Below are 21915 nucleotides of genomic sequence, written 5' to 3'. Positions count from 1 at the left end.
AGAGGTTGCCATGCAAGAGATGAACAGGGGACGAGCTAAAAAAAATAATGAGATTTTTTGTACAATCAAGGGCCATAATCCAGGAAGTTACGGTCCTATATGCGCGAATATCGAACGGAACCGACATCTTTGGGTTATAAACATACATGTCAAGTTTCATAAAAATCGGGTAAAAATTGTGACTTCTAGAGGGTCCACAACTTGGTATTACATACTTTTACACTATTTGCGTACAAGGAGCGGCCATTTTGTCAGGTAGTTTCGGTCGGATTTTCACGAAATTCGAACGCAATCCTTATTAATGTGTAACGGTGATATATTTAAATGGATTTTAAAATTGAATACTAATTTTCACCTCTAGAGGGTCCACAAGCTAAAATCACAATCTTTTCGTACAATCAGGGGACATAATCCAGGAAGTTACAGACCAATATACGCATTTGCGCAAATATCGAAAGGAGATCTTTGTGATAGAAACATAAATTTAAAGTTTCATCAAAATCGGATCAAAATTATGACGCCCTAGAGGGTTTACATCCTTGATACAATACCATACTTTTACACTACATGTATTTGCTTATGAGGAGCGGCCATTTTGTCGTGCAGTTTCGGTCCGATTTTCACGAAATTCGAACTCAATCATCATTATTGGGTAACGGTTTTATTTTTGAACGTTTTTTTTAATCAGTTAAAAAGTGTTCCCTCTGGGGGGACCACACGCTAAAAACGTGATTTTTCGTACACTCAGGGGGCATAATCCAGGCAGTTGTGGTCCGATACGCGAATATCAAAAGGAACCAAGATCGTTGGGTTATAAACATACATTTCAAGTTTCATCACAATCGGATGAAAATCGTGACCTTTAGAGTGTCCAGATGCTAAAATCACGTCCGATACATGCCAATTTCGGAATCTTTCGGAGACAGACCTATATTTCAAGTTTCGTCAAAATCGGATAAAAAATTGTGACCTGCAGACTGTCCACAAACAAATGTGAACGGACATTTGGGGGTATAAAAATGAATGTTAATCACTTTATAATACTATTACATTAATATGTGTTTTTATTCCTATTTTCGTTTATTTTAATTTTCCAAAGAATAGAGCATGCGTCCTTTTGAAAGTCTAAATTGGTGCCACAGATCAAATCATTTTGTCATATTTATGAGTTACTGGAATTTCGTTCGTGTATAAGAAAGTGTCATATTTCCGGAGCATTGACCAGGGGCATTATCAGCGAATAAAATCATTGCGACACTTCACACTTGGTCTTTCTGATTAGTTATCTTTACTTGTTTACGGTTCGAAGACATATATTTTCTAGAAACCAGGGCCCTGTCCTTTGCGTTTGTGATACGAAAAACCAAATTTCCTTGTAAACACGTTGGTGTGCATGTAAAGGACCCTTAATAGTTGGAATTCGATGAAGAGTAGGCGGAAATTCCACTGTCCGGGCATAATATCCCTTGTAACACACTGCCTGGTGTATGACGTTAAACTCCATTTCACTTTTTTAAAATGCACTGATGTTAATGCGATCTGTGGTCATATAAATGAATATTTGCAGAAGCAAATTGCACAAACAAATACAGCATCTCATATTAAAGTGCCTGGTTTGAACTGGGTCGTTCAAGTTCAGCGTGTTGGACGGAAGCAATGTTTACTAGATGTATCTAAATTTGGGGAGTTGATTTAGGTGTCTCCTAAATACTATTGGTGAGTTTTACGTAAAACCAGAGAGAGAGAGAGAGAGAGAGAGAGAGAGAGAAATGTGGTTTAACGTCCACTCGACACAAACTAGGTCATTTCGGGACTAACATATGGTTTAATTTTATTTACATAATTCGCTTGCGCGTAGAGGTCTTTAGCAGTGGGAGGAAACCGGAGGAACCGGAGAAAACTCACGAGGTTGGACAGGCGACCCTACTCCTTGCCACGTACAACCGGGGATTCGAAACCACGCCAGTCGACTCAATGACAGACTTTATGATACAGCGCGCGCACGCTAACCATTCAGCCATCCATCTCCCCACGTAAAACCAGATATAATCCATATTGTACTTCCGATTTTGTGTTCTACTGTCGAATCTACACTTTGGCGTGCACTTAAAAGAACCCTTGGCAGCTGGAATTCGATATAAAAGTAGCCCGTATCGCCGTTGTCCGGGCAAAATTTCCCGCATAACACACTGTATGTATGACGTTGTCCGTCTTCATTGACCCAGTCGCAGCAGAACAGTACGACGTTAAACCCTATTTCATTTCATCGCAGCCATCTATAATCTTTTGTAATCACCTGTTGACGCACGAACGATAACTCATAGAGAGAGAGAGAAATGGGGTTTAACGTCCACTCGACACAAACTAGGTCATTTCGGGACTAACATATTGTTTAATTTTATTTCAATAATTCGCTTGCGCGTAGGGGTCTTTAGCAGTGGGAGGAAACCGGAGGACCCGGAGAAAACCCACGAGGTTGGACAGGCGATCCTACTCCTTGTCACGTACAACCGGGGATTCGAAACCACGCCAGTCGACTCAATGACAGACTTTATGATACAGCGCGCGCACGCTAACCATTCAGCCATCCAACCTCCCACGATAACTCATATGTCCAAGATGGTATCTTACCTACATGTTTTGTTCTGCCAAAAGTTAAGTACAATGTAAAGAACAATTTTTAGCCAATAATTTGTTAAATTTAAATAAGGAAATTTGGTCATTGGCCTTCTGTCGCATTCTTATACTTTTTTTTTTTTATCACGGGCCTACCGAAATCATGGAATAATGGAATGGAGTGTTTCATTAACACATTACTTTCTCTCTCTAGTTCACCAGGGAAATGTAGAGCATAGTCGGGTCAATTATTATTTTATTTCTGGTGACCACAGGTGTAATGAATGATCATAAAATGAACATGTAGATATTAAAGTGTGTATTATATTAGTTTTATCACTGATGTTATTAACAGGTAATGTACACCAATCAGCACCATAACCTAGACTACCATGATCATCAATTTTATACTCTGTAACTATGGACATGTCTTCGTCTGAAAATAGGAAAAAAAAATATCAATTATTTATCATACATTATGTTGAACATTTTATACCTAATTATAGCCAAATTTATTTTATCTTAGGAACGCTGGTGGTATTGACCTAACGAATATAAGATTTGGATTGAATGATTATTTTATTCTCAAATGGGAGGATTGTGCTATCATATATTCCCCTCTTTACCTATGACTTCTGACTACCTTTACCCCAATACTAACTATTTTAGTGAAGAACTTAGCCCAATAGAGTGAGTAAAAGTATGTGTGTTAACAGGCGGATATTCGACCACATTAGCATAAACATATGGGCGTATAAAAAGTGATGGCTGTCTATTTAATTCTAACTATGTAATGTAGTAAATTATGATTAAGAAATATACTAACCTGGGTTAGAAGTGTTTAGTATATGAAAACCGTTATACATGGTAGCAGTAAGTATATGTGTTCCATTGAACGGATCCCATTTAATTCTCCACACACCACCATCTAATCTTATATCCTTTAATTCTCTTTTCCAGTTTCTAACATCCCATAATCTTACATATTCGTCATACCTACATGTATAATCACAGGTCTTCAAAATATGGCAATTTGTGGTCAAATAAGACTTTATTTTCTTTATATCTAATATTTCAATATATTTATTTGTATCCATTTGAAATCTTTAAGGAGAAATATGACTGCAGATCGACAATATAAATCACAAATCAAATCGTCATATTAGATCGATCGATCCGTTCTCCGTAATTCGTTACTATTAGAAAAAGACGAATCGTATATGAACGGTATAACCATGCATGATACATATTAAACGACTTTTAACAAAACATTGACATCTTACCCCCCTGTGGCGATAATATTCTGACTAATACTATTATAAGAATTACACTGCATACTACAAACACCCATGTCGAATCTGAAAAAAAATCAACTCTCTATCATACATTTGATGCAAGTTACACCCAATAAAAATAACACCTCTTTTTTTCGTAACTTGTATAGGCAATATATTATGTTAATTGGCAGGTTGAACTATCTGCACTCGAAAGTTGATTTAAATATCTTTTGTTAAGAAATAGACATTTAACGTTAACTTGGTCACTTCGGGACTAAAATATGGTACAATTTTAATGTAGTGGAGTTGGGGTGGATGAAGTTTCGGGTCAAAAACATGAGGTTGGGTTACCACTTAAACAACCCATTTATTCCTCGGACCTCAGCTTACAGAGTTTTTAATGTACATATATTATTTACCTCTTTGTGAAGATGGGTGAGTTGGTATCTTTTCTTAAATCCCATCCTTTTAATTTACAATCATCACCACCTATTGACACGTAAAATATTTTAAAAAATCAATGTGCAGATCAGGACATTTCAAATGTGTACAATAAGTAATAAAGCTATATCTGTAATATATATCTAAGAAATTATTTTCAAAATCCATTGCTGATCAACAGAGTATTGCACAAAATATTTATATTTCATTAGAGTTATAAATAATAATGTCACTAGGTTTTAGTTGAAAAATTACCAGAAGAAAGAACGGACTTTGAACTGGTTTAACAATTCCATTTTCTAGTCCGTATGAATAAGGTGCTGTACTTAGATGGGAAGTCCTCGATTTTGCGGGACACTAAAAGTGGATTTTAGTGTGAATGTTATATGGCTTATTTACTTTGACCAAAAAAAGTAACACAGTTCTTCTTTTAGTTGCACATGATTGTAAAGATAAAGGTATGCAAGAATCCTTCACCCTAATTTCACCAGTTTTACCGACTATATCGGGGACGGCTCCTTTCAAGAAGCAAGGGATAACATATATCATTCCCTTTTAATTGACATTCTTGTTTATATTCCATATTTAAAAGGTACGACTTGTTAAAATAGTGTCTAAGTCTATTCTCAATCATAATACTCTTTAATAAGGCGTTTACTGGTACTCCCTTTTTGTCCAAAATTGTTCAAAATCAATCAGGGGGGTTGGATGGCCGAATGGTTAGCACGCGCGCGCTGTATCATACGGTCTGTCATTGAGTCAACTGGCGAGGTTTCAATTCCCCGGTTGTACGTGGCAAGGAGTAGGGTCGCATGTCCAACCTCGTGGGTTTTCTCCGGGTCCTCCGGTTTCCTCCCACTGCTAAAGACCCCTACGCGCAAGCGAATTATTGAAATAAAATTGAACCATGTGTTAGTCCCGAAATGACCTAGTTTGTGTCGAGTGGACGTTAAACCCCATTTCTCTCTCTCTCTCTCTCTCTCTCTCTCTCTCTCTCAAAATCAATGAAGTCTCCATATTAATTTACGATTTCTTCCCTCGACCATAATTAGATTATCTTTTTGATCTACAAAATAGTTTTCATCTAAACGTATGAAATGTCCAGGGAAAACAGAATTAAAGTTAATAAGCCCATGTGTATACATTTAGAAATTTGAATGTCGATGAAATAAATATCTTTAAACATACATTATGCAAAAGCTCAATCTGCCTATTGCAGGTCTTTCTTTAGGCCTGAAATGTTATGTAAACTATTAATTAGACATTTATTAACATGTAAAGACCATAATCAACTATCGATGCCATCTTATATGTCCGATTTTCATTGGATTTGAATCCGATCTGCTGTTCAGAGCGCATTGATGATTAAATGCAAAAGTGGATAATCGAGACTTTAGTAATGATGATCGAGGCTAGGCCTAAATTCAATCGCTAATATCTCGGTTCAGAGTGGAGTAATTTGACTGAAATTGTCAGCATATTTCCTTTATCTAGTTTTTAACTATTATAGTCAGAACTGCCAGCTCTTTATGTAATCTTCCATAATGTCCCTTTAAGTCATGGCCATTTGTCATAACAACTTTTACATCGTATTCGATTCTAATAATTTGAATAAAATGGTCAAAAATAAATAAATCACAATATGTCATTTCTGCTAACCTGAGTAAATGATATTACTATCCCAGTAATTAAAACAACTGATCCATGCCTCAAAATCATGTGCTTTCCATCGGTGTAGACATTGGGGATCACTATTAATATCATATACACTAATAGATCCTGTTGAGTCGGACGCTACAACTTTCTGATTTTCACTGAAACATTTAAATCAAACCAATTAAACACATCTATCTTATTATTATGTTGCACTTCTATTTTAGATTAGCAAATCATAAATAGTGACCGATGGACGTGTATTATCAGATTTTCGTGTTTTATATGTATGCCTAATAACCCAAGAAAGTCTAAAGATTTACGAAAAATGGTTTGAATTTCAATTTCGTGTACAATTTTTGTGTTTTCCTTTTTTTTTCAATACAAATGGGTTTGAAACCATGTCCGCGGAATACATGATTCGTGTAGTTATTTTAAAATGTTCACTGTGTCTTAACGGATGATATGAAGATCCCACATTTTCACGTAATATAAAACATTAATATTGATTGAAACGGGCCAATATTGAATTCTAATTTTTGTTTTTGATTTCGAATTCTATGAATAATATTGAGTAAGAGGTTTATCTCTATCAAATAGATCAATATCCCATCAGTATAAAAATCCACCAACCTTTCATGTTTAGTTGACCAATCTAAAGATAATCCTAAACATCCCTCGTCAAGTTTTAACTTATGGTTCAACTGCGGTTCCTTGACACCATCAATAAATGTCCAGATCTGAAGTTCACCAACTGAATTCACCAAACCAAACACCATTTGATCATCAACCAGTGACCGACACCATTTAATATCTAATATTCCTGGCATGTGTAATTTATGAACAAGTTCTAATTCAGGTGGATTAGCATCAGATGTTTTTAATTTATACATTCTAAGATGACCTAATCTAACTTGGGGTGTTTTGGGGACTTCTTCTGGTGACTCCTGAAAATAGAACGTGACAGTCTACCCTTTTCTCTGGAACTATTATATGTGGCCGTGTAACGTTTAACCGTGCATTATCATATTACCTAAGAGGGCTGGGGGGGGGGGGTCACAAGGTCTGTCATTGAGTCACAAGTGGTGTTGTTTCTACCCCTACCCCCCTTGTATGCGACAAGGAGTGAGGTCGCCTATCCAACCTCGTGGGTTTTCTCGGTTTCCTTCCACTTCTCAAGACGCCTATATGGAAGTACCGTGTATAGTTAATGACTTTTATAATTACGGGTACAATGTTGACCTTCAAGGCATATAGAACCACTGGTTATTCTGACACTGTTTTGGAAATAAAATGTGGTTTAACGCCCTAATTTTCTGCTCCGACTTGTTTAATGAAGAGGGAAATTTAAAACATACATATTTCAAACAAATGACATTTTACTGTTAGGGCAGGGGAAAATCGGTGGCTTTTGTGGATAAGTAAGTGGCTCGCAAACTTGGGGGTCCCACAATTCCTCTGGATTTTCCGACATGGTTTCCCCTTGTCAGAGGTTTCGCTTATAGAACACTGCATGGCATATATGCCCTTTTTATTAATCCGGATGGAGCAAGAGTAGGATGTTAAACCACATTACATTTCCGTTAGGGAAGACATTCAAGTGCGTTTCTCATCAGTACATGTACACACTTTCCGAATTGTCAACTTTTAAGACAGGGCTATAATGCGATTCAATTTAAGTTGTTCTTTAAGTTTACTGTCTTACCGTTTTACCATCTTCTTGTAGCTGATATGTTCCACATAGTAATGTTGTTGCATGTTGATTAAAGGGACACCATTCTACGCTATCAGCAAACATCTCTGTATCAATAACCTGATGGGTTGTCATGTTTTCTGGCCTCTGTGTTATTCTACTCATATAATTTATAAGATGCAACTGGAACCTAGAAACAACCCATGTTTTATTACTAATCATTCCTTGAAAATGTACAAACAGCTGATCTGGCACGGGGGTTGGATGGCTGAATGGTTAGCGTGCGTGCGCTGTATCATAAAGTCTGTCATTGAGTCGACTGGCGTGGTTTCGAATCCCTGGTTGTACGTGACAAGGAGTAGGGTCGCCTGTCCAACCTCGTGGGTTTTGTCCGGGTCCTCCAGTTTCCCCCCACTGCTAAAGACCCCTATGCGCAAGCGAATTATTGATGTTAGTCCCGAAATGACCTAGTTGTGTCGAGTGGACGTTAAACCCCATTTCTCTCTCTCTCTGATCTGGCACTCCTCTATACCAACATTGTTGACAGATTTGCTTATTCTGGTGAAGCCATGTTCAGATTATTAGTAGAAGATTGAGATGGTTTTAATATGAAGCAGAACCCTATTTCTGTCCTTCGTTGCGGTGGCAGAATATTCTGAGGGTATTAGTACTGGTGATTAAAATAGTTTTTTAATTGACATGATTTGACTACGTAGTTACACAGGGGACATTCCGACTAGATTGTATGAGAAATCCGAAGCCATCTCTTTCAATAAATACATATAGATGGGATTTTTTCAATGAGTTTAGTCGAACCATATACAGTATGAATTATTATGACAGAAAGTGGATCACTAACTGCCCAACAAAAACAACACAGACAATGGCAAAATTAATGGCAATGCCTTTTGAGTATACATGTATGCAAAAATATAAATTATACAAGAAGGGCGCCAAGTGCCAAATTTAATCCCACTATCAAGATAAAAATATAACAGTCAGCGACCTAAACCTGTAACAGGACATTATCTCTCTCACAGATGAGCCCTGTAACCTGACTTGTACATGACACCTATCAAAAATGGACAGAATTTATTGAGTCAACAATGCCCCAATGAAAATTAGCTATATATAAGGATAGTAATTATACATCCAAAACACAAAAGTACATGCAAGTGTGTTATTCATTCTGTATTGTGTATATCACAAAATGATACACGACTGTGACATATAATATGAATGCCCCGTGTTTACTCAATCCCAGACAATTTAAAAATGCAATTTTTGCCATTTTATACAAAGTTGGGGTGCCATTGAAATCTCAGCCCTATAATTTGAAGAATACAACTAGGTGGAAAATCAAGATCTAGTAAAATCATAATTAAACTTGACTATAATGTAAATTGCAAAAAAACATCTTATGGATAATTATATTCAAACATGTCTTGTCACACTTATTAAAAAGCAATCAATAAAAAAAATAATAAGTGATAGAAAATGATGTTTATTACAAAATGAATAATATATGATATACTACATGTATAATGATGGAAGTGTTTAATATTTACAATCAGTATGTTTTTTATTTGCACTGCAATGAAACCTGTAACTGTGATGGAAGAAACCCTATTTACAATGAAATGGATAAAACACATTGCATACTATTACTATAGGCTTTTTCTTATACTATATACTATTGTTTCATACAATTGTACATGTATTTGCAGTCATCCCACTATGCTTTGTTTTTCATCATCCTTAGATAAACTCTCAGGGAAAAATTTTGCAGATTGCTGTAGTATAAAACTTATTCTTGTTCAGTACAATGAAGTTAAATTTTTCGCTTATTTTGATTAAATTATTCGATAAATCAACTTCGCGCACTCCTTTCACATTCCATAAGACATTCTCTCACTAATATCCTAGCATGTACAATACTCCTTTTTAATCTCTCAGCAGATGTTCTGTTTCCAGCATAAGTTGGCCTAATATCTCTACCCATATCTTCTATAACACCCAGTAACTGTCCATATTTACTCTGAGGTTGCTGTGATCGAACTTGAGGGGCTGGTAACGGAGGTGTTGCACGGACTTCAATATCACCTGATCTAGGAGTACCAGGGTTACTAATAGATGGAGAATTATTTAATGCTCTTTGGGCTTCTGCGATGACAGCTACTGCTTGCTGAGCCACTGCCAATTCTTCATCTGCCATAATTCGTGTCTGTACAAATAGTAGACTGTTATTTTTTGTGATCTGTAATTATAGATTGGTTTGAAATATTAAGAACAAAACACATAGCTTGATAGAACATCTACTTTATTTCTAAAATATTAATTGGTTTGATACAACACTGTGAATTAATAACATTAAAAACAAGTTAACTGCTAAAGTGGTAGTCGCCAGGAGAGCAATATCTTGTAAGCTATGTATTTTCATGCAATAACCTACTGGATCAGTACAAAGAAATATACAATAGGCCACTTTGGGTAAATATGATGTGTAGTATTAATCATTTGCCGGTGTTAAATACTTAGATCTGGAGTTGAACACGATATATAGTCAATCCATTAAGTTACAAAGAGCCAGGCAGAGATGAAGGGAAGCATTTAAGTTAACTTGACTTTAAATTTTGAGTCTTGCCTTGGACAAATTCAAACTCCTCCACCTTGTCATTGTTATGAATTTTTGCAGTTTTATTTCAGTGCACACGTCTTAACAGTATGTATACACGTCTTAACAATGTATGTGTGCATGCATGCATACCTCACTTACAGCAAGACAAAACACTTGTGCAGCTAGTTAGGTAGGTACAGGCTCATGGGTGGATTAAAAACCAGTATTGTAATATAATATCATCCACCACTTTTGTTTTTACTAACTTTGTTAGATCAGAAGTAATATTCAACCACTAATTCCCAGACCATGTTTTTAAAATATCAGATAGGGAAATGAAGGTCCTTGGCAATTGACTATGACATACGGTTCAAGTAAAAAAAAACCTGGCATTTGATGTCTAGGCTACCACAGACAGACGTTATATATAATGGTCCATAATATCTATACATGTATGTAGTGTAAGAAATCTTGGTTTCAAAGAGTTCAAGAGGAGGTTGTTATGAGTGTAGGCCTAATCATTCAGATAACCTATCTTCAAAAACTGGTTCAACTCAGGTTATTGAGTAGTTTTTAGGATTGTTAGAATAGATATTACTGGAGGAAGGAATCATTTTTCCCTTTCCCCCATTTTCTCGCGTTGCACGAATTCTATGAAATGCACCATTTTCATAACTTGGTCAGTAAAATCAAGTTTCTGATTCTTTATCTACTTACCACAATTTCAATGATTAAAGTTAAAGATTAGTTGTTGAACGCGTCCAATAATAAACAGCCACTTGGTCTATCATCAATCAACAATAAAACACAAAGGGGAGCAACTCTAATAAGGGCAGATTTGAAACAGGAAATTAAACGAAACGAAGCAAGATATCTTTATCAAAACATAATTCTAATATACATTAATTGATTATAACTTTCAATTTTCGTGGAATTCATTTTTAATACTTAGCCTAATTTTCATATGAACGAGACAGAACTATTCTAACACAAATGCGTTTTGTAGCTGATTGTCGTTTTTCCGTCACGATTTTACATTTTATTTCTCAGAAAACATGTCTGCTCTTCGTGGAGTTGAGCGTGTCCTGGCGAAATGTCAGTCTTGTGTCGATGCTGGGCAGTTCTACGAAGCTCATCAAATGTACAGAACTGTGTATTTTAGGTATGTAAGGAAATATAAATAATACTGTTACTTGTGTTATTAATTTGGATGATAATTTCGTGAGTTTAAATCGACTGCCATGATCATCGATCCTCAAGAAGTAGGAACTAGGATTCGAATTTTCCAGTTGATTTCATGTTTCAGATGTTTGCCTGGATAATGTATAAATAATGTCACCGAAACCGCCACACAGCACAGATTGGGGCCGTTATAGATCTAATTATAATACAGTTAGAAAAATCCAATTACATGTTGTAGAATTACCTACATTCTATCGGGCACTGGAATACAGAAGGAAGAGATATGATTATTATGATGTTATTCCCAATCCCACTCCCAGATAGGTAGGATTGTTCAAGCCAGGAAGAGATTTTGTTGTAAATGATGAAATGCTAAAGGTTACCACAGAGAAAAGAACAAGAGAACACAACTTTAATCTAGAAAAGTGTCATTCTAGATTGGATGTACAGAAAAACAATTTCTCAATCAGAGTCATCATCGACTGGAACTCGTTACCAATGCCATCTATGATGTTGTCAATGCTGAAACCCTTAATATGTAACAGGCATTGCCTGAGTAGAGCGAAGCTGATTATTGTCAAATATAAAACCTTCATAATTAATTTTCTCAAGTGATACAAAAAATGTTAAATAATTTAGTTTTTCAAAATTGATTTTTATTTAGATTTAAATTTTATACATTAATTTTGTTTTAAAAAAAAAAGTGTGATAATTATTTTCATTGACGTAAAAAATATGTGACGTCATTGATTAGACGCATCATAGAAATAGTTCTATGAGGCGCGTAATCTCGCTTGGACGAGATTTGGTTAGTTGACATGCGCATTGCCTGTTTTCTCCAGTGTATCCGGTTCCGGTCTGAATTTTTTCTTAATCAACAGTCTGTGGGTGACATTTTCAATTACGCTCCTGTGTTACCGGAAAAGAGCTTTGCTCAAGCACCGCGCTTCGCGCGATGCTGTAGAGCTTTGCTCTATATTAACCAATTCAAGTCACGCCTCAACCAGTTTGGAAAAATGAAGAAGTAAAGTATAACCGAAGCTGTTATTAATACAATTCTTCATACTTAGACCAATTAACACTTTGAGAAATTTATTTTAATAGGGACCCATTTAAGTTTTGCCATGTCACATGTATGCGCAAACCTAGTAGCTAGATATGATCAAGGTGGTCAACAAGCAATTGTGGCTTAATGGTAGAGCGAAGAAAAGGTATATATATAGACTGCAATGTCTTTTTTGATGTCACAACCCATAATGATAGTTAGATAGTTAATATATCTGTGTGAAGTAAAATATATGATGCACACAAAATGCAACATTTTGTGTTTTGTGGAATGCAGCAACAAAAATAGAGCAATGACTAGTATACAGGTGCCAGGTCATCTTGGACGGAGAATACACCTTAGAAATAACTTGATATAGTAAACAACATTAGTCTAAGTAATTAACTGTAAGGTGCATTGCATTTTACTGCACAGGTGAAATTATATGTGCTTAAAGCATGCAATAATGTAATAAGAATAAGTACTAACTTGACCTGGATGTGGAAATTAACATCCGAATGAAACTAATTATTTATATTTTATTTGCATTGAAAACTAAAGTAATTTCCTTTTGTTTTATACTAGGTACAATTCTCAACAGAAATATGCTGAAGCCATTAATTTGCTCTATACAGGAGCTAGTACTTTGTTGCAACAAAATCAGGTAAAGAGAATACCTCTGGGCATATCTAGGCATACATGTTTTGTACCTTGCAGCGAACTTGGGTTCCGAGTTAATGTCTGCATAATTAGTAAATCATAATCTGAGACTGCCCATGGTAAAACAGCAATATATAACGTTAAATCCCACTCACTGGTAGTCCCGGTGATGGACACCTGTATTAAACAGGGCAAAATCTCAACACATGACCTTCAAAAAATTTTGTTCAAGAATGGAATAAGGTCATTTCTCATTAAATAATCTTGTGTTGAGCAATCATAGTTTATATATTTCAATGAAATATTGTCTGGTTATATTTTTGGCTAGTGTCTTACTTGCTACAAATAAAAATGCTAGCAACATTATTTCCTTTGAATTCAAGGAGAACCGAAAGAAATTTATGGATTTGAAGACTTTGGATAACATGTACATTTTTAATGAAAGAGATACATAGATTTCATATCCAATATAGACATAAAGGAAGATAGCTTAATGGTCTTGTAATTCAACATGACACTATGTCAGTATTTAATCGTACACAGATTTACATGTTAAACAAGTTCCAGATGAGCAGTAGAACTAGTTGACGGTTAACATAATCCACACTGTAGTGTATGGCAGTTCAGTTGCAAGCCTCTATAGATAGACCTTTTTAACCCATTTGGAACTGTTTTGTCTTTATTAAGTGAAATTATTAGGATACCTGTAGATTTATGATATACATTATATTACATGCAATATATGATTTTGTTTTTTTTAGTATTATTATTTTGTAATCTATTTTAATTTTAGCATACAAGTGGGGCTGATTTGGCAATGTTGCTATTAGAAGTTCTTGACAAATCAACAGCTCCTGTTAATAGAGAAAATATTGGTAAAACTTCATTATTACTTTGTATTGTAGGTACAAACGATACATTAAATCTAAATCTAACTGATTTACTATACTGAAATTCTATGACAATAGTAACTGAAGAGTATTTCGCTCAATGTTTTCTGTGTGGTGATTAGTGTATCAACTTTCTGTTGCTCATTTTATATGTACAAATTGAAAAGTGGTCTTATTGTATATGTACATATATTGTTAATTGTGGCCCTGTCTGTTTTAAAGCACTCTACAGACTATAGTTCTCATTTAATCTCTTTGAAATTTAAATGCTTTGTGTATGTGGATGAAATTTAGAGTTATGGCCCTTGGTTACTCTTTAGAATTTTGTGAATATTTTAACAGATAATGGCATCATGAATAACAATTACAGCAACTACTGACAATTTCTTATAGAGTTATTGCCATTGATTATGTTATTGAATCTTTTCAATACCCCATTGATATACAATAAAAAAAAAATTGCTTTTTATTCACATAAAGATTGACAGTGGGACAACCTTCATGGATTATTTCAGAATACATAGATGCTGTGGGTGTATATTTTGTTGCCAGGCAAATTGTTATCAAATTTTTAATTGAAATGCATATAATTTAAATATTTCAGATAAAATTGTGAAACTTTTCAAGATTATGGACCCAGAAAGTCACGAGAGATACACTTTCCTTACAACAGCTGTGCACTGGTCCAAAAAAGCAGAAGGCAAATTCAAAAGAGGTCATCCAGAATTACATCAAAAATTTGGTGTTATGTTTTGGGAGGGTAAGTTAGTTTGTTTTTCTGAAAGTAAACAGAATCAAGGATAATGAAAAAAATTTGATCATCAAAAAATTTCAATTTATTTCTTCATGAGTTGGTTGTTTAGAAGGTATGAAAAACAGAGGTCCATCTGTGTACACATTGGCATCCATTCCATTCCCATATTTGCTCATGACTAATTGAATACTGGTGTCTTGTAGTAGCTATATCTTTTGTATTATATTTTCTACGAAGGGCAGGATGTTAGAAAGGTTGTTATAGCCTAATCTTCAACCCTTCTTAAATAAAGTCATTATTATTAGTATTTTCTTGGCTCTGTTTAATTGAGTCTCTGAAATATTATATTTTCAGAGAGAAATTATGTACAAGCTCGTTATCATTATCTTCATTCATGTGATGGTAAAGGATGTGCTACAATGTTAATAGAATATCACTCTGTACGTGGTTATGCATCAGAAGCTGATATGTTTATAACACAAGCAGTTCTACAGTAAGTATCTATAAAGGAATTTTCTTTCAAAAGCACAATACCCAGTGAAATAAAAACTAAGGCTTAAATACTGCTTTAGTCACCCTTATTCCAAAACAAAAAGGAATATTTCCTTGTTCTAAGATATTTTCTATATTGTCCATTAAAATAACCTTAAATACTCTGCTTAATTTAACCTCTTTCCAAAACAAAGTAACATTTTAATGTTTGTATTTTTCAGGTATCTATGCCTTCAGAATAAAGAAACAGCCAACGAAGTTTTCACCACCTACACAAGAAATCATCCAGCAATAGAGAAGGGACCACCTTATGTTAAACCATTGCTCAACTTTCTATCTTTCCTACTGTTAGCACTAGAAGGGTAAATACAAACCCTGAGATACAAGTCTGTATATCTTAATGCTGTATGGGTGTGTGTGTGTGTGGAGCTGAATGGTTAACACGTTTTATCATAAGGCCTGTCAAGTGACATGGTTTTGATTCCCCGCTACATGCCAAGGAGTAGGCTCGTCTGTCCAACCTTGTGGGTTTTCTCCAAGTTGTCCTAAAGACCCCTTCATGCTAGCAAATTATTGAATAAATTTGAGCCATATGTCAGTCCTGAAATGACCTAGTTTGTGTGTGTGTGTGTGTCTCTCTCTCTTAAAGCCATACAAAACAAATATTCTGGTGCACAGACAATTGTTCAAAAAAACATGATTTTGTAGTTCTAATATGAATACTACTCCTTCATCTTCCATTCCTATCTCTCATGTAATTTTAGTCACTTCTATTTCATTAATAGTTAGCACGATAATTATGCAGAAGAACTGATAGCAATGAGTAAAGTATTATTAACCTGTACCATTTGTGATTGAACCAGAAACATTTAATACAGTAATTTTCTTTCACCACAGAAAATATGAACATATGGAAATCGGGGATGTTTTTATTTTTTTGAAGTGAAAATGGAGCTTGTAGTCTTTTTTAAGTGATATGGTGGCATCTGAAAGCCAGACTTTTTTTTTTATATGGCCTATTTATCAATTACTTCGTTCTACTGCGATATTGTTGATTTTTCAGTGAAAATGACCAAACTTTGAATTATTTGCCCAATGATCGACATAAGTATTTGTAATAAACAAGAAATAACATTCCAGTTGGGAATAAAAATATAGTTCCATAGATCCTAAAGGGTATTCAGATTTGATAAATACAAAGTGGCAACATATAGTGTCCACCATCTCACTACAAACTTTGTAGTACAAAGCTGTAGTAGCTTATAGTGATTAAGGTGCAGACACACTAGTCCAGTAGTGTTGGTGTTGGCAGAGACAGTTACCCAGGATTTCCCCTTGTCAGTGATTCAAGAAGATCTGTCTGGCAAAGGATGGGACAATTAAACGGGTCATGTGAACCCATAACAGTTGGAATTTCGATCATTATTTCACTTAGTTGGATTAATGCAGAAACTGTTCTTAAAATAGGTCTGCTATGATAAAAATGAAATAAAAAGGAGTTTAAGGTTTGATGTCTACTTTTCTGCTTCAACCGAGCTAATAAAGATAAACTAAAATACAGGCATATATTATACTTATCAACAATTCCTTGATGGTAACCATAGAATATTTTGGTGGGCAATGCGATGGTAAACTCCAATATCACCCATAACCTATCAAATGTTTTGTTTTTTAGTGGAAAGTTACCTGTGTTTTCTATATTATGTGACAAATATGAAGCATCATTAAACAGAGATCCAAGTTATAAAGAGGTAAATAACAATCATATCTTGATTTAGGGTACAGAAAATTAAAATGGATATGTTAAAACGGCAATATACCAGAAGACTAATTAACATTAAAAGTGTTCTTCAAATGGTAACGTAAATGATTAAACAAAATGCCATGGTTATATACTATTTTGGCTTAAATAAAGTAACATTCAGTCATTGATGATTCTAAAATAATAAAGATGGTGGTCAGAAGACGATAGAAAGCAGTAGAATTGGATCATTGTAATACTTTCTGGTCTAATATGCTCTTTGGTTAGACTACTTTTTATTGTGTATTGTCTGAATATTGGGCCTTTAATCTCTGCATGACATTTAAGATGAAAAGGCATTTAACTCAATTTATGTTATTTTGTTGTTTATGAATTAAGCATAATGAATGATCTCCTCTTTCTTCTTTCAGTATTTGGATAAAATAGGTCAGTTGTTTTTTGGATTACCTCCACCACAAGCAACAAATCAAGGAATATTTGGTAAGAATTTATATAAGACATATATGTGTTATACTGTGATGTAGCATGACATTGGTCTGTTTGCAATGAATTTAGGGCAGTTGGATTGCCCAATAAGTTGCATATCAGAATAGTTCTTCATGCGTTTTTTCTTTTTTCGTTTAGCAAAACTTTGATACAATGATGATATATCGATTACATAGCTTCTTGACATTTTCAATACTTTATACAGGTAATTTACTACAGAGTTTAATGAATCAAGCTGAAGATAGTGATGATGATATGTCATTAGAGAGTAGCCAATATACTGAGAGACGGGCTGAAAATCCTCTTGAATTGGATTGACCATTTGCAATATATAACATAATATTTGTCAAGAAAAAGTTATTCCGAGACAAAACATGTCTTGTTATAATATTTATTTATCATTATATCAAATAAAGAATAACTAACTATTAAACATTTTCTTTGTTGAACACATATACCATTTACACTGCTATTTTTCAGTCAAAGTGACATTAAATTATTAGTATTGTAGTTTTAGTGAGTTACATTTGGTTCTTATCTGATTGCCGTATGTGAGATACAGTATATCTACAATGTACATAGGGAATGTTGTCATACTGTACTATGTGTCATATTCTCGGGATCATAGAAAGGGGATTTACGTTTCTTCTGACATATGCTTAGTAAGATTGATGTATTTAAAAAGGAAATATAACTGCATATGTAAGAGTGAAATGAAATGTTTCTGTGCTTATGTTTTTTGGATACCATCTTCTGTAGAAATATGAACCAACAATTATGGCCAGGAGCAGGACATTTGGCAAGAGGAATTTAACTATACTACATGCATAAATGTTTTAAAAAATTGCATATTTTCCAACTCATAACAGTTACGCATTATTGGTAAATTATAAATGCAAGTTTCTATAGTCCATGGGGGGTTGGGTGGCCGAATGGTTAGCATGCTCGTGCTGTATCATAAGGCCTGTCATTGAGTCAACTGGCGTGGTTTCGAATCCCCGGTTGTACGTGACAAGGAGTAGGGTCGCCTGTCCAACCTCGTGGGTTTTCTCCGGGTCCTCCGGTTTCCTCCCAATGCTAAAGACCCCTACGCGCAAGCGAATTATTGAAATAAAATTAAACCATATGTTAGTCCCGAAATGACCTAGTTTGTGTCGAGTGGACTTTAAACCCCATTTCTCTCTCTCTCTATAGTCCATATCTATATTACTTTGTATTATGTCAATATGTACTTCTAAATATAGTTTAATGTACTCAAGTTGAATTATTGCTCTCTCTTTATTATTTTGTCTTTATATTGTAAGATTTTCATTGAATAACAGGGTGATTGTTTTATTATAGTTCAGTATATTTCATAATTCGATTATATTGCTCCTTTTTTTAAAAAAAAAACCAAGGTACAATACATTATTAAAGTATTAATTGATATTTGTGGCTTATTGAGTGCTTTTTTGTATTCATCTGTAATTTATTTTATTGTAATAAAGTTTAATAAGTATAGTAGACTGTAATTATATTATTAGTAACAACTTAGTGGTTAAACACAGATTATATAAGTTTATAATGCCATGCTCTAAGCAAAGTGGTCTCAAATTAAGCAAATTGTAAGATAAGACATTTCCGTCTGTGATGTATTTCGAAGTAAGTTTTCCCAAATTTAATGTAATTATTAATCTTTGCATTCTTTCTCAAATAATTTTTAAAAAATAATATAAGTATTTATTGTACTTTGTGAATTTATCAAAGTGCCTTGTTTTTGATTTTCATTGACTATATATTAATTCATCTTTATGATATAGAAGTTTATGGATGAAATAGGAGAAAAGCATAATGAAATGGTTATTGAATGATGATAAATGTATTGAGAAGCTAGCTAGCTACTTATGTAAACTTGACCTATGCAAATATTTCAATGTATTTAAATTGTAAATATTTATTTTCTAAATAAGACTGTGTAAAAGTTTTTTTGTGTGTTTCATTTAAGGTGTTGATGTTCTTATTCACTGGTTGATTTATCAAATTTGATCTGTATGATAAGTGTTGTACACATTACATTTAATTATCAGTAAATATGGTTATAAATTAATTTAATAACATATGCACTACATGTACCATTGCCTATCTGGATTTTTTATTTAGTTCAGCTTGTCATTAAAGCTGCTGGTCCTTGTTTGCATTTTTTGACCAGGAACTGGTTGCTAACAGCCACTTCATCTTGTTTTTCTTCTTGGGGTGATGCTGTCCGATCAATATGAAAATTGGCATACAACTTCTTTAAAAATTCTGCAACGATTTGGTGAATTAGATTTTTGAATTTCATCCAACAACATGGTCAATTCCTGGTCCATAGTACGATAGTACTTGTTACGATTATATCTGATAATATCTACGGCTTAATCCATGCTAAAATGTACACAATTTGATTATTTGATTAAAAAAAAGAAAATCAATATATCATTGGTAGATACTTTCTGACTTGAATTCAGTTGGATTAATCAAAGGCACATCAAAAGATTTTTTTTTAGCAATATTGTTTTGACGATATCCTGTTTATAATGTCTAAAGGATGCTGAATGGTGTCAGATGTTTAATTTATCATATGTTTATAAATACTGAACAGAATTGAAGAATTTTTGGATTAATAGTCTGTTTACAGATTCAACATTCACAATATTTTAGTTTGCAACAAGGGAGGAAATGGGTCAAATAATGATTAGAGATTTCAATTTTAACACAAACTGTCATTGATAGTCTTATGCTCTAAATCTATATAAGTATATCTAAACATATTATTTACCCTGTGATAGAATGTATGTGATAGTAATGATTGACAGGCGGTAGATGTCAGCAAAGAACATAGAATAAAACGAGTATGTTAGATAATATCATTACTGCAGAAATCAGTGATGGGAATTTAAAATTTTCTTGTCGGACATTTTTACCGAAAATAAAGGGGCATAACTCTTATCGTTATTTAAGCAAGCGGTTTCAGACCACAATTAAAGGTGTCAACAAAATATTCAAATTCGTAGGTAATAAAAAAATAGGTGCGCCTCGTTATTTTTCATATTTAGTCCCCGTACGGTATTCAGATTTATGTCCGTAACATTCCTACAAAATTACGTGTTGTCGTAATTACGATAGAATGAAAGCGTGCCGACTATTGTCGATCCGTACTTTTGTTCAAATTCACCTTCACTACTAGAAAATGAAACAAGGATTAAAGTCCTACTGCTCTGCACCAACTGGGATAATGAAGACGGGTATGAAGGCAATTTTGCCGGGACAGTGGCACTACATCCTACTCGTTATTTTGAAATCCAACTGTCATGGGTTTTTTTTATGTGCAACCTAATATGAACACGGGTCCTTGTTTTTCTGTCGCATCCAAATGACTATATACCTCGTCCCAGGCCAGGCCCTCCGCCCTGCACCACGGACAAGGGAGAACCATACCATACCGGAAAATACCAATAAACTTTCTCGGCCAACATCGGGATCGAACATAGGACCTCCGGGTTAGCAAGCCAACGTCTTATTGAGTCACCTGATTGATGTAGGAATTGTGATTACTGTAGGAATGGTATTATTAGAGTCAAAATCTGTTATTTTCCCGAAGAACATGTAATATTTGATCTACGTGAACCTTAGTCTTGCGTGTCCTTTGTGAAACATGATTCTGGGATACAGTTAAACTCACTGAAATATGGAATGTGATTTTAGAATGTGCTTAAATTCACTAGGTAAATAATTAGTAATAGTGCTGTAACAATATAAGAAATTTAAAAAAAAAAGTTTAATAGGTGGAGTAAAGTTGAAAGTTACCTCTGAAGGAAGATAGCTTGAATTTAATCGATTCAGGAATAACAAATGACTGTGCAGGATTCAATAAACTTCTATATTCCGTTTTTATCATTCCATTAATGCAAATGGCATCAATAATACTAACATACATTATTGACTTGAGACAGATGATTTGATTCAGTTCAGTTGGTTGGAAAAAATAAGAGTGAACTTTAAATCATATAACTATGAATTGTTTATATTAAAAATTCTTCATCGATATTTATTGATTCTTTTATTTGTATGTTTGCAATCAATTGGGATTGATTAGTGATAGTTTTCTTAAACAGGGAATGGGATTCTTTATGGAAGATTATTCTTTGGATTTGCCTCCCTTGTTAGTATAACGGTCTCACGACTTTCGTTAGGTATTGTAGCGCAGCAGTTGCCCGTTAGTAATTATTGGTTTATCAAAGGGGTGTTGAACTTTAGCAAATAGTTTTAATGAAAAACATTTGATTTGTTTCGACGCAAAGAAAAGAATAGTGAAGACAGTTGTGGTCT

General features: G+C 34.3%; 2 protein-coding genes across 2 annotated transcripts; one reads left to right on the top strand and one right to left on the bottom strand.

The window, feature by feature from the left end:
• Positions 1–2855: 2855 nt before the first annotated feature.
• LOC126812331 (diphthine methyltransferase) lies at positions 2856–11114 on the bottom strand. The gene is made up of 8 exons (XM_050538685.2): positions 11015–11114; positions 7693–7870; positions 6621–6934; positions 5994–6148; positions 4313–4382; positions 3900–3974; positions 3443–3612; positions 2856–3052 (listed from the first exon to the last, which is right to left on the bottom strand). Exons 2-8 carry the CDS (start codon positions 7843–7845, stop codon positions 2868–2870), a joined length of 1122 nt encoding a protein of 373 aa, XP_050394642.1. The 5' UTR covers positions 7846–7870; positions 11015–11114; the 3' UTR covers positions 2856–2867.
• Positions 11115–11340: 226 nt separating this feature from the next.
• Positions 11341–20020, top strand: LOC126812333 (Golgi to ER traffic protein 4 homolog). Its single transcript, XM_050538686.1, has 9 exons — positions 11341–11459; positions 13110–13188; positions 13978–14059; positions 14679–14834; positions 15183–15321; positions 15542–15682; positions 16996–17071; positions 17493–17562; positions 17774–20020. Exons 1-9 carry the CDS (start codon positions 11353–11355, stop codon positions 17884–17886), a joined length of 963 nt encoding a protein of 320 aa, XP_050394643.1. The 5' UTR covers positions 11341–11352; the 3' UTR covers positions 17887–20020.
• The last annotated feature ends 1895 nt before the right edge of the window (positions 20021–21915 follow it).

This window comes from Patella vulgata, chromosome 2 (assembly GCF_932274485.2).
Source record: "Patella vulgata chromosome 2, xgPatVulg1.2, whole genome shotgun sequence".
In the NCBI taxonomy this organism is placed as follows: Eukaryota; Metazoa; Mollusca; class Gastropoda; family Patellidae; genus Patella; species Patella vulgata.
Note: the sequence above shows the minus strand (reverse complement) of the source record. Positions and strands in the feature narration are given on the sequence as shown.